The sequence below is a fragment of the Panthera tigris genome, chromosome C2, assembly GCF_018350195.1.
Source record: "Panthera tigris isolate Pti1 chromosome C2, P.tigris_Pti1_mat1.1, whole genome shotgun sequence".
Lineage (NCBI taxonomy): Eukaryota > Metazoa > Chordata > Mammalia > Carnivora > Felidae > Panthera > Panthera tigris.
Window position 1 is genome coordinate 48,857,138 of NC_056668.1, and position 13,509 is coordinate 48,870,646.

At 39.4% G+C, this 13,509-nt stretch overlaps 1 protein-coding gene and 1 long non-coding RNA gene across 2 annotated transcripts in view; one reads left to right on the forward strand and one right to left on the reverse strand.

The window, feature by feature from the left end:
• Nucleotides 1-3,256: 3,256 nt before the first annotated feature.
• Nucleotides 3,257-6,760, reverse strand: LOC102960404. The gene is made up of 2 exons (XR_446790.3): nt 5,969-6,760; nt 3,257-3,565 (listed from the first exon to the last, which is right to left on the reverse strand). It is a non-coding gene; the product is annotated as an uncharacterized LOC102960404 (long non-coding RNA).
• The window catches only part of CEP97 (centrosomal protein 97), a 28,488-nt gene continuing 20,750 nt past the window's right edge, over nt 5,772-13,509 (forward strand). The window contains exons 1-6 of the mRNA XM_007095975.3: nt 5,772-5,906; nt 7,758-7,900; nt 8,554-8,712; nt 10,023-10,124; nt 11,810-11,923; nt 12,479-12,645. Coding sequence (XP_007096037.2) covers nt 5,864-5,906; nt 7,758-7,900; nt 8,554-8,712; nt 10,023-10,124; nt 11,810-11,923; nt 12,479-12,645 — 728 coding nt within the window. The 5' untranslated portion in view covers nt 5,772-5,863. The remainder of the gene's footprint in view (nt 5,907-7,757; nt 7,901-8,553; nt 8,713-10,022; nt 10,125-11,809; nt 11,924-12,478; nt 12,646-13,509) is intronic.

Below are 13,509 nucleotides of genomic sequence, written 5' to 3' on the forward strand. Positions count from 1 at the left end.
TAATATCGGGAGTCAGACGCCGAACTGACTGAGCCACCCAGGTGTCCCTACTTTCTATTTTAAAATAGTGTAGCATATATCTGTTTATTTTTAAAAATATATTACTGTAGGGGCACCAGAGCGGCTCAGTCAGTTAAGTGTCTGACTTTGGCGCAGGTTATGATCTCACAATTCCTGAGTTTCAGCCCCCTGTCAGGCTCTGTACTGACAGCTTGGAGCCTAGACCCTGCTTCAGATTCTGTGTCTCCTCTCTCTCTGCCCCTCCCCTGCTTACACTCTGCCCTGCTCTCTTACTTACAAATAAGTAAATTAATAAAAACATTAAAAAATAAAAGATATACTTATCGTAAAAATTTTAGAAAGTGACAGGCAAGCTAGAGGCACCTGGGTAGCTCAATCAGTTGGGTGTCAGACTCTAGATTTCGGCTCAGGTCATGATCCTGGGAGCATGGGATGAAGTCCTGTGTTGGGCTCTATGCTGAGTGTGGAGCCTGCTTAAGATTCTCTCTCTCCCTGGGCCTCTCTGCCCCTCTCCTCACCTGGTACTCTCTTTCACAACAAAAACAAAAACCCACATGCAAGGGAAAAGTAATGTCTCCGTAATCTTCCTACCCAGAGAAGTCCCTGTTAACGTGTTGGTTTGTTTCTTATCAATCTCTCACTTTTTTTTAAGTTTATTTATTTTATTTTGAGAGACAGAAATAGAGAAGGGCAGAGAAAGAGCGAGAGAGAGAATCCCAAGCAGGCCCCTCACAGTCAGCACAGAGCCCAATTTAGGGTTCAATCTCTCCAACTGTGAGATCATGACCTGAGCCAAAATCAAGAGTGAGATGCTTAACAGACTGAGCCCCCAGGTGTCCCTCTTTTCAATCTCTTATATATCTAGACCCCTGCCTCCCATATTTTTTTAAAACAAAAATGAGTATATACCGTACATAGATTTGGGACTGCTGTTTTCAAGAAATAGGTTTTGAAAATTTCCCTGTGGTCAAATTTTTGGTCATCTCATACCTTTTAACTTTTTTTTTTTTTTGCTTTTCTTCCTTTCCAGTTGAGAGAATAATATCAAGTAGAAATGAAGTATATTGATATGCTGAGGAATGCAAATATGTTAACTTTTTTCTTCTGAAATTATACTTTTAAAACTTTGAAATCACTAAGATTTTCAAATTTAACTATAATACAAAATCTATAATACAGAAAGAATACGAATAATAATAATATCTTTAAAATACAAACTCCCACCTGGCACCTGCCTGGTTCAGTTAGTAGAGCATGCAACTCTTAATCTCAGGGTCATGAGTTCAAATCCCATGTTGGGCATGGAGCCTACTTAAAATACAATTTTAAAAAAAGAGGAAATAAAACTAGAGTAAAGAAAATGTTATGAAGAAAATCAGAAATTCCCTTTCATGCCTTCAAATGAAATTATAAACTCAAAAGGCTACTTTATATAGATATTCTCTAGAAGGAATTGGCAAACTATGGCCCATGGACCAAATCCAGCCTACCTCCTGCTTTTGGACGGTCTACAGCTAATCATAGTTTTTACATTTTATTTATGTATATATTTTTTAAGTTTTTAAAATGTATTTATTTTTTAAATGTTTATTTTTGAGAGAGACAGAACGAGTGAGTGTGAGTGGGGGAGGGGCAGAGAGAGAGGAAGACACAGAATCCCAAGCAGGCACCAGAGGCTGTCAGCACAGAGTCTGATGCAGGGCTCAAACTCACGAGAACCATGAGATCATGACCTGAGCTGAAGTCGGACACTTAGCCAACTGAGCCACCCAGGTGCCCCAATTTATTTATTTTTTTTGAGAGAAAGAGAGTGCGAAAGCGGGGGGGTGGGGGGGCAGGGAGAGAGAGATGGACAGAGGATCTGAAGCGTGCTCTGTGTGGACAGCAGAGAGCCCAATGTGGGGCCTGAACTCATAAACTGTGAGATCATGACCTAAGACAAAGGCAGATGCTTAACCAACTGAGCCACCCAGGTGCCCCTACATTTTATTTTTTTTAAGTATATAGTATTTTTTAAAGTTTATTTATTTTATTTGAGAGAAAGAACAGGGAGGGAGAGAGAGAATCCCAAGCAGGCTCTGCACTTTCAGCACAGAGCCTAACACGGGGCTCAAACTCATAAACCATGAGATCATGACCTGAGCCGAAACCAAGAGTGGGTTACTTAACTGACTGAGCCGTCCAGGAGCCCCCACTCCTGAAAGTTTATAGCAATAGCAGAACCAGAGTTTTGTCTGGTTTATCTGACCCAGAATCTGGATGAAAGTATTCCTATTATAGAGTCAACTAAGTATAGTCATGGATTTTTAAAAGACTGGCTAGATGTTCCTGGGCACAGTCCCACATCCTAAGTGAACCAGCAACCCTTTAAAATCACACCACAGTAACTCTTTTGTGCTTCAGATACAGCTTGTACATCTAATTTATTTAACTAAATTGCCTCATCTTATATATATGTTAAACCTTGCAAGCTCAAATCAAGTAGGAGGATTCTGCTGACCAACACTATGAACCTTTCAACAAAGGAGCATTTTGGGGGGGGGGGGTCAGGCCTAGGCCCCACAACACTTTCCTTTGTATCAGCACAGTGTACCTGATCTCTGCAAGGGCTGATAGCCCTGAGTCATCCCCTGCATCTGTAATGCAGCTGCCCAGTGCTACTGGCATTATCTAAGTAAAACCCCTATTAGCGTGTTAATCCCCTCCTCAAACACTTCCCTCTTGAAATTCAACTTTCAAGAGCCAACATAATCTGGCCTCACATACCTCCCACCATTCATTCCACTAATTTTCATTTGGCGTTTTTGAGTGAGGGATGGACAAAATGAACCTTGTGTTTTAGAAGGTTAAACTGCTCATGTAACAAGGATGAACTGAAGACTAGAATAGTGGCCGGAAGGAGACTGTTGTAATCGTGAATGGTAACCTTTAACAGAGCAGTTTCAGGAGAGCATTATATACAAGTTTAGATAACACAAATAGAGAAGAAACTGGAACAACACTTGTGGGTAGTGCAATATATCTTCACAAAACAAAGGAGGCTTTCTCATTAGGATGAGAACTTATATTTGAAAAAAAAGTAAGTATAATAACTTTGAAGATTTAAAGCTTTAAAACTACAAACTCTTCTCAATAATTTAGGCTGGCTGGGTCTGAGGACCCAGAGGGGGTCCCGTAGGACCAGCCAATGCGATCCTTGGCTTTGTACAATGTGGAAATCAAACAGCAGCTGGGAGGAAGTGAAAGTAGCATTTATTGAAGATCTAGAGAGGGCAGATACAGACCGAGCATCTAGGAGACTCAGAAAGGAAAAGGGGAATGAGTCTCATCTTTGCTTGGGGTCTGGAGTTTTTACTGAGGATGTTGGTCTGGTGTACATGTTCTGTCAGGCATCCAGGAACTGGTCAAAACAAGGGCAAGTGCTCAGGTGTCCTTCATGAGTCGTTTATGCCTTGGAGCCAGTGGTCCTGGTGTCAAGGTGTCTGGAGTCAGTGGTCTTAGAAAATGTTCATGATGACCTCGCTCCTTAGATGTTACTTTTGTGCTGGAAGATTCCAAAGAAATCACTAACTCCTTGACATGTACAAGGACATACATTACTGGTACTATAAGCCACGTATAGGGGAGCCATGTAGGTCCTAGCAAGAATATAAGAAGGAAAAGGAGAAAAAAATGCAGGTTTTTTTTCATGGGGTTCCTTTAGTTCCCATATCATTACAAGAATTTTAACACTGTAAAGATTTTGAAAATGTGCTAATTTTTTTTTATTAAAAAAATCTTTATGTGAAGGTTTAGGTGCATAAAAGTAAACATTTTCTTCTTTGGTTAGTAGTCATTGGCAGACTCTTATGGTCCTGCTCCCTTATCTGTGACCTATGACATGGAAAGAGGAACTGTCACTATGATATATCTATTCATGGAAAATCTAGAAATCCTGAATGAATATTAACATTCCTTATTATTGTTATTATTTAATAAGTGTTACACACAATAACAAAACCCAAAGAGTGCAAAAAGTTATACACTGATAGGTTCATGTATTTTGTCTGTCCACTTGTCTGGAAGAAAGGCTGAAACCCTTTCAGATTATTGAAGTGGTTTGTAAATCAAAAAGAAGGTTAGAACCAAAGTTAAAGAATTTCAATAAGAAAATTCTTCAATAGGGGCTCCTGGTTGCCTCAGTCTGTTAAGTGTCTGAATCTTGATATTGATATCACTGTTCACGAGTTTGAGCCCCGAGGGCAGCTCTGCACTGTCAGTGAGGAGACTGCTTGGGATTCATTCTCTCTCCCTCTTGCTCAACAAAACAAAACAAAACAAAACAAAACAATAACAACAAAACAAAACAAAAAACAACCAAAACCAAAAAAACTTGCAAGAGGGAACTTTACTCCTCAGGTATCCTCTGGGCTACCAGGATCCCCCTCCCAAGTCATTACCCTGCTAAATTAGAACTGTAAACACTTTCTCTCTCTCTGCGCCAGAGACTCCCCTCAATTCTCACGAGATATTCCGGGAACAAAAGTAGGAGACAGTATTCAGACTCACTTTGTTCTTACACCTATATAGTAAAATTGCACTTTCTAGGTAAGGCGTCTCTTGGTTAGAAGAGAAAGATTCCTAGTCTTAATTACCTCTTCAGAACTAGGAAATTTGTCTTCAGACTAAATCAGTGGGAAATTGAGTGAAAAAAGGAGTTAAGGCAGGTGTAGTCACAGAGATAGGAGAACCCAGGAAGGAGGGAATGCTCACAGGATCAAGGGCCTGGAAATCTAAAAGTGTGAGTTACCAGATTTCCCCAAACACAAATGATCAGAGATTTTCTACAATGCTGTTCCAGCAAGAGGGGAGTTCATAATAAAGGTTGCAAGGGGAATGGAGGCATGTGTACTAGAAATTGAAGTTCCCTTTGTACCTTCTGTACTGCTATTAGGTTAGTTTTTCACTTCTTTTGAGAATAACCTCATTACCACCTACCCTCACCTGCAGCCTGTGCTAATGTCTTTCATGTACTTCTGAATCGTTTTAGAGTCTACACATCTTTTAAGCCCTAGCTCCGTTTCACTTCCTCCTTCAAGTCTTCTTTGAAGATTGTTGTTTCTGTCTTTCTCCATTTGCTGAGATCTGTGTTTATAGTTGCAATCATGCTAGTTATCAGGAAATAGTTATATCAAAGGTGTAAGCCTCCCGCAGCGTTGGGAAGTGTAATTCTTGAATTTGGAGACTATATTGTAAACTTCTCTTGTATACTCCTTGGAAAAATCCTAGGTTCATACTTATTAAATATACACCCAGGTCTAAATTTCTGTTAAATATTCAAGAACCACTTAAAAATACTTTATAGAACTTTCTATCCCAGAATGCTTTAAATTTTCATATGAAATGTATCCATTTTGACTATCTCAACAAGATCTCCCAAGTCATTCTTATAGCAGAGTTGAAAACTTTCAACTTATTCAGAATTGTCAAAAGGGGCAGCCACCTCTGCAGTGAGAGGACTTCTAACACTGAGCGCTCAAATTCAGTCTGCATTAAATAGCGACCTTATAATTATCTCAATGGGAAAAGTGTCAAATTTCGGAGACACCTAGAAAAGGGAGTGAGACGATCATCTAACAATACAGTTGCTTATTTGTCAGAAAAGGGAGCTGACCCGAGTTCCTGAACACACTGCGGCTCAGACTCCAACCCGGGTTTTACACCATTAGGTGCAGACCAGCCAATTGGGCCGTCTGGTTGCCGTGCATCCTGGGAGCTGTAGTTTCCGGCTGCTGCCTCCTGACTACGGGCTCCACCAAGCAGCTGGAGGACGGTTGCTTGGTATTTTTAGCAAGCGGGAAGTATGGCGGTGGCGCGCGTCGACGCGGCTTTGCCTCCTGGAGATGGTAAGGCGATCCTCACCCTTGAGACCTAAGGTTTACTCCACGGAACTAAGTTAAATAGTTACCTGGTGGAGAGAAGAAGCCTGGGTTTAGGTGTGCAGTTCTGTACCAGTTCTTTCGATGCGGGACTGTGGGCGTCGCGGAGCCGCGCTCCCTTCTGGGAGTTGTAGTTCCCGAGTGTTGCCTAGTTCTGCGGATTTGCGGAAAGGGTCCACCTGGGGACTACATCCCCAGGGTCCTTCGCGTGGCCGGGCTCCCTGGCTCCCGCGCTTCTGAAGCTGCTTGGGTGGTAGATTTCGGGCTGCGGTGACCTTTCTTGGATGTTTACTTCGAATTGTGGATGCCCAAGTGAAAACTGCCGGATCTCCCTCTTTAGCTTTGCCTGTCTCCTTTCCCCCTTGCTTCCTATCACGTTTAAGAAACCGTCTTTCAACCACAGCTCCCTGACCGACGTTAAACCCTTTTTTGGAAGTGTCCGATGGCTGTGATAAAATCTAGGGGGACCTAGAGGCCACAGTTCTACACCCCTTGTTCTGCAGACCAGGTTCTGGGATCGGGTTTGGTGGCCACCCAGCGGAGCGCAGGGTGTGGATGCTTCTGTGACCGGGAGTCGCCGGGCATGAGCCGAGCTCCTTTGTTTTGGTTACGGCTCCGAGGCTCCGCTGCAGCCTACTGGGTCGGGGGCTGGTCGAGTCCTCTCTCCAAAGCTTGGATCTGGGGGTCATTATCTGAGGGCCGTAACTTCTCGGAGTATGTGTGTGTGGGGGGGAAGTCGATAGTTCCAAGGGGTCTGTCGACCCCGTGCAAAGACTACATTTTCATTGCACAGCACACAGCTTTCCCCAAATTCTCAGAGAATCCCGTGACAACCCCTCCCCGCCCCCCCTCCCCCCCGCCAATGCTAGAATCCATTAGACAATGAAAAAACGTTGAAACCTTTCAGGAGAGCAATCTCGCATAATTATTTCCCACAGTAATCTTAATCTGGGTATAAATTTGAAATTGGCAGTTTCTGTGGCCCCACCCCTTTTTGATATCTGCTTCTCTTAAACTGCACCCCCCCCCCCCCCCCCCCCCCCCGCCCACCACGGGAACTACAGTGATAGCAGTAAACATTTAAGGAGTACTTTTTATGTGAGCCAGATGATGTTCTGAGGCTTTTTTTTTTAATATCTCATTTTCTCTGTAGAACAACATTGTAAGGCAAATATTATTATCATTCCCATGTTATAGAGTGGAAAAGTGAGCCCCAAAGAGATCAATGACCTGCCCAAGATAGCACAATGGTTAACCGGGGAAATAGGATTTGAAACGCCTGTGAAACTAAATTACTTTATTGGCTTCTGTGTGCCAGGAATGGGGCTAAGTTTTGTTTATATCATTTCTTTTTTTAATCCCCACCTCAATCAAGTGTATTGTTCTCAATTCATAGATAAATTAACTGAACTATGATTTTTAAAATAATCGGGGACTTTAGGATATACTGGTAATTAGATTGCAAGCAGGTTGATCTCTATCAAAAGATTAGTTCCATTAAAAAAAATACAATCATTACTTAGCCACAAAATATGGAATAGTTCATATTTAAATGTGAAGCATTCCAAAGCATTACATCATATAAACTTGAGTAGAATATCACAGATTTTTAGGTGTAATTTTTGATATTTCTGAGAGAAAGTGAATAATTTCAATCTGTGGTCTTTTAGAACTCGATTGCTTTAGTTTTTAAATCTTGATATTTATTATGCCCTGGTGTTTTTTAACCTTAAATATAGAGATTTTATGAATATAATTCCATCCCTATGCTCAACAATTGTATTTGTGTTTTCTAACAATTTCTCTTCTATTTTCAAGGATCAGTGGTCAACTGGTCAGGACAGGGACTACAGAAATTAAGTCCAAACTTACCCTGTGAAGCTGATATTCATACTTTGATTCTGGATAAAAATCAAATTATTAAATTGGAAAATCTTGAGAAATGTAGACGATTAATACAGGTAGGTATTGCTATCTGGGGAAATAGTTATATACAACCAGTTTATTATTATACAAAACAATAAAATAACCTAACAAAAAGTAACTATACAGGCCTGGAAAGCAGTAAATGTTACCTTAAATTTTTACATGACAGTTTTCCTTGAAGATGAACATTTATTTATGTGCTGCATTTAAAATAGACTAGAAAAAGAAGCATTTGTTAAAAAAGGAAATATTTTATGTTGGCAAAGCATTGTGTTGCTAAGATAACTTTTTATGTTATGACAGAGGTAAAGAGTTCATTCATTCATTCTTTCAATTAATGTTTATTGGTCTCCCTTATATATCTGGTACTGCTCTAGATTTTGCCAGACATTATAAGGATCTCATTCTTGTGGAGCTTATATTCTCAAGTAATTGCTCTGTTAAAAGTGTTTTCTTTTGAATAGTTGGAGAGGTTCTGATGGCTCAGTTTTATGTATATTCTCTATTGCCTAGGAACAACTTACAACAACAAGCACTGTAGAGTATTTAGACAAAATATGTGAAAAGTTCAAACTGGGTTTGTATATTTGGGAATATTTAGCCATGTAAACAAATCTTTTTAACCATTGTCATGTGAAAATAATATGCATGTTTTACTAAGAAAAATGATATCTTTTCCTTTCCACAGTTGTCAGTGGCTAATAATCGGCTGGTGCGAATGATGGGTGTGGCCAAACTGACCCAACTCAGGGTGTTAAATTTGCCTCATAATAGCATTGGCTATGTGGAAGGGCTAAAGGATCTAGTACATTTGGAATGGCTGAATTTGGCAGGAAATAATCTTAAGGTGAATTATTTTTTTTTTAATTTTTTTAATGTTTATTTATTTTTGAGAGAGAGAGAGAGAGAGAGCCAGAGCATGAGCAGGGGAGGGGCTGAGAGGGAGAGGGAGACACAGACTCCGAAGCAGGCTCCAGGCTCTGAGCTGTCAGCACAGAGCCCTACACAGGGCTTGAATCCACGAACTGCGAGATCATGACCTGAGCCAAAGTCAGGCACCCAACGGACCAAGCTACCCAGGTGCCCTGAATTGTTTCTTTTTTTAATTTACAAAGGTATTCACTATAATAGTGAATACAGAAATAAATAGAATAAAACGTGAAAGTACCTACTCCCACATTCCAGGGATCATTTCAGTTAACATAAACTGAAAAAATAATTTATTTTGAAACACATAACACAGTCCCATAGTGTTTTAAATGTGGACAAAGAATCTATATTATACTTAGAGGAATAGATCAAACAGTAGAATGGAATGTTAGGAGGGAGACTGTATCATGCTGCATTAAGCTTTGAATAAATGTTTAATAATATAGTAGAGAATATACTGTTTTAGAAGTAAAGAGAGGGTGTTGTATGCAAGCGATGAGTCACAGAATCAACCCCTAAAACCAAGAGCACACTGTATACACTGTATGTTAGCCAACTTGACAATAAATTATATTAAAAATAAATAAATGCAAAATAAAAGTCAAGAGATCTGGACTCTAGTCCTGCTTTCACCACTTAGTAGCTCTAAAATTTTGGTAAGTTAAAATCCCTGTGTCCTATTTTTTGATATGTTAGATGAGGGACTCAATTAAATGATAGTAATAGCTGACTTATTGATCAGTTAATTAATGCTAGATGCTATTCTAAGCACCTTAACTGTCAACTCATTCAATGTCATGACAGCCTATGAAGTAGGTATAGTCATTATGTCCATTACATAAATGAGAAACTGAGATCCAGAGAGGTAAAGTAACTTGCTTAAGGTCACATAGCCAGGAAGTTACAGAGCCAGGATTTGAATCCATCCAGTTTGGTTCCACTCTTTACTTATAAACTCTATACTATACCAACTGTCATGTGTTATCACTAAGGTTTTTTCAAGCTATAAATATCTGGGATGACATGGTTCTACTTTCAGAGGGATAATGAAGGTGGAAGCTTGTTACATAAGAATTTACCAAATTCTATTATTACTGCCCCCTCTTTCTCTTGCTAAGCTCTCCTCCTCTGCTTACAGTTGGAAGCAGAGGAGGCAGGAGACTCAGCTACGAGGAACTAGGGAAGAATTTCGTTTTTTGATTTTGTGTGATGCTTTTCTTGTGACAGGCCATAGAACAAATCAGTAGCTGCACAGCTCTACAGCACCTTGATTTATCAGACAATAACATACCCCAGATTGGTGATCTATCGAAATTGGTATCACTGAAGGTAAGTCTGTTTGCTGTGTCATTTCTGAAATTTTATACTAATATACCAAAAGGAAGTGATCTGATTGGCCTAAAATCATCCTACTCTGTATGAAGAACAGATTGTAACTTCTGATAAAAATTCTATTAGAGTACCAGAAATGAAGTATGAAATACTCTGTTGTTAGTTTCTGTAATTGATTTATTTTAATTAAAACTGATCATTGTAGTTAAGGTTAATTCTTATTTGCCATCCTTTGAACATAATGAAGTCCCCTTTATGTCTAATCAGCCAACACTAGCAGCGTAGCTATGTAATATGTAACATATTGGGCTGACATGTAATCATTCCTGAACTTGAGTCTGTTTTTTGACACTCAGGATGGCTGTTTTTTGAGTAATAGTTATCACTAAGTTATCAAAAGTCACTTCACTTTAATTTAAAAAGTAAACTTGTAATATATAGCACTTTTTATGGAGGGGAATGAATTATGCAATCAAATAAGTAAGTTTGATTGAATTATGCAATCAAATAAGTTGCAATTGAAGCTTCAAAAACATGTAGGCTTTTTCCATATTTTTGCATCGGTGGATATTATTAGCATTAGGTGAATTCGTTAAACCTTAGAAGCAGTGTTATTAACTCACCGTTCCCCATGTCTTGAGCATAAATCATTTTTAGCAGCAATTACTGTAAACAATCTGATGTGTCCATATACTAAGAGAATTCAAATGAACTAAGGATTTTTTTTTTCCTGGAATGATTATTTTATCAGAACCCTGGATATTCAAAGCCTTTAGTTATTCATTGTTGCTGACATAATTTGAATCAGCTTTATCTGCAAATAGCATGTTCTACCTTTCTTAAGCTTTTAGCTTTCAAGAGAATACAGTTGTAAATTGTGGGTTGTGGGTTACCTCTCTCTCCAATTTACCAAAGCAAATTGGAAAATTTGCTTTATGTGTGATTTTTTTTAAAGTTTATTTATTTATTTAGAGAGAGTGCAAGCAGAGGAGGGACAGAGAGAGAGAGGGAGAGAGCAAATCCCAAGCTCTCAGCGCAAAGCTCAACATGGGGCTGGATCTCACAAGCTGTGAGATCATGACCTGAGCCAAGATCAAGAGTCAGACGCTCAATTGATTGAGCCACCCAGGCACCCATATATGTGATTCTTTTAATGTTATCTTTCACTTTTCTCACTCTTTATTTTGATTTTGTATTGAAGGTTTTATTTTTAAGTAATCTTTCTACCCATTGTGGGGTTGAACTCATAACCCATGAGATCAAGAGTTGCATGCTCTACCGACCGATCCACCCAGGTGCCCCTATTTTGATGTTTTAAAAGGAAATGAACAATATGTTGGAAATGGTTCAAGTTTTAATAACTTAAATCTCAAAAAATGCTAGTTACTATACCAAGTGTGTGTTCTTGGACACATCTTTAAACGTTCTTGAGCTCAGAATGTGGACACGAAAAGAGAAAGTTGGATTAGAAGACCACCTAGGACCCTTGCAGTGTTATTAATCTTTGCTTTGTAAGTGATGAAAAGTATAATAAAATAGGTCCCTTTATTTTTCATACTCACCATTTTGGTTATGTCAAAATAGATAACATTTGTAATTTTTCATTTGTAATTTCATTCTGTTTTTACTTTCTGTTTTTACAAATTTTTCATTTGTAATTTCATTCTGTTTTTACTTTCAAGACCCTGCTTTTACATGGAAACATCATCACTTCTCTTAGAATGGCACCAGCTTATCTACCCAGAAGTCTTGCTATACTTTCCTTGGCAGAAAATGAAATCCGCGACCTAAATGAGGTAAAATTTGAGGGTATTTTGTGGGATCCAGGAAGCTACAAAGAATAGAAGAGATGCAGGATAAAGTTGTGAGCTCACTTGTGAACTGTGAGCATCTTGGAAGACACTACCATTAAGATGAAACACTGGACTCAAGATCGTTATTTTTCTTTCTACTTTTTTTTAATGTCAGTGGGTCACTAACGCTTCATTTCATTTGTAATGCTGCAACTTTTGTTCCATTTGGAAAGGATTTGTGGTAGATGTATATCTACATTAAAGGGGTCAATAAAGGACACTCTACCTTTCTCTGGCTACTATGTTTTCAAGATAGGATTTTCTCTATTAGGAAACATTGCTGATATTTGTAAGCAGTTTTGTGAAGCAAGGACAGATGGTCATATTGATGGAATTTTGGAAGCCTTTGGATAATATAAGAGTGGTACTTGTTGCTTTTCAGAACAAGAGGGAAATTGTTGCATTCTCAAACTGCCAAAGATGTGTAATCAACAGTGGAAGCCCTGTGCTTGATAATGAATAGTCTATTTCATTCAACAAAGATATCCTTTGTTTCAGATCTCTTTTTTGGCATCCTTAACTGAATTGGAACAGTTGTCAATCATGAACAATCCTTGTGTGATGGCAACACCGTCCATTCCAGGGTTTGACTATCGGCCATACATCGTCAGCTGGTGCTTAAACCTCAGAGTCCTAGATGGATATGTGATTTCTCAGAAGGAAAGGTAAACACGACCTCTTTAATATCACATTAATCATGGAAGGTACCGTAAAGACCATTTCTAGCTGGCTACAGTTTAATAAACGAAATATTTCTTAAAATGTGCATTTAGAAATTAAGATCATTAATGCAATCATATGGCAAACTATATGCTGGTCGTTTAGGATTTTCTATCCGAAGAAGGGATAAGATATAAATATCAGCCCCAGATGCTGGGGCTAGTGAGTTTAACTTAATGCCCAACTTACAACAATTTGATTTCTAAAAGGTCTTTTGTTGGTTGTTCAGGAGCTTGGAGCATTTTTTTTTTTTTTTTAATGTTTATTTATTTTTGAGAGAGAGAGAGAGACAGAGCACAAGCGGGGCAGGGGCAGAGAGAGAGGGAGACACAGAATCCAAAGTAGTCTCCAGGCTCTGAGCTGTCAGCACAGAGCCTGATGCGGGGCCTGAACTCACAAACCACGAGATCATGACCTGAGCTGAAGCTGGATGTTCAACCGACTGAGCCACCCAGTCACCCCTGGTGCGTTTTCTGTAGAAATCATGTTCTGGATGCTATATAGGGTCTCAGACCAATCCCGCAAAAGCTCCTAATCCATCCTATATGCAAGGGCGGTATTAATAATAGGACCCAACTACCATTTATAACAGTGATTCCTTGGGAAAATTCCTGCCAAGTTCCCATTTGGAACTGGTAGTAGGCATGCTGATTGGTCCTCCCCTACTCCTCCCTGTGAAGCAGCAGAAGTGGAACTCCCCTATCTCTGTAATCATGGATGGTTTCTACACTTGGAGCTGGTACCTCTGCATGATGGGGTATTCTGGACGCTGACACGTGGTCAGTGGAATCAGAGCTTTAGGGGAGATA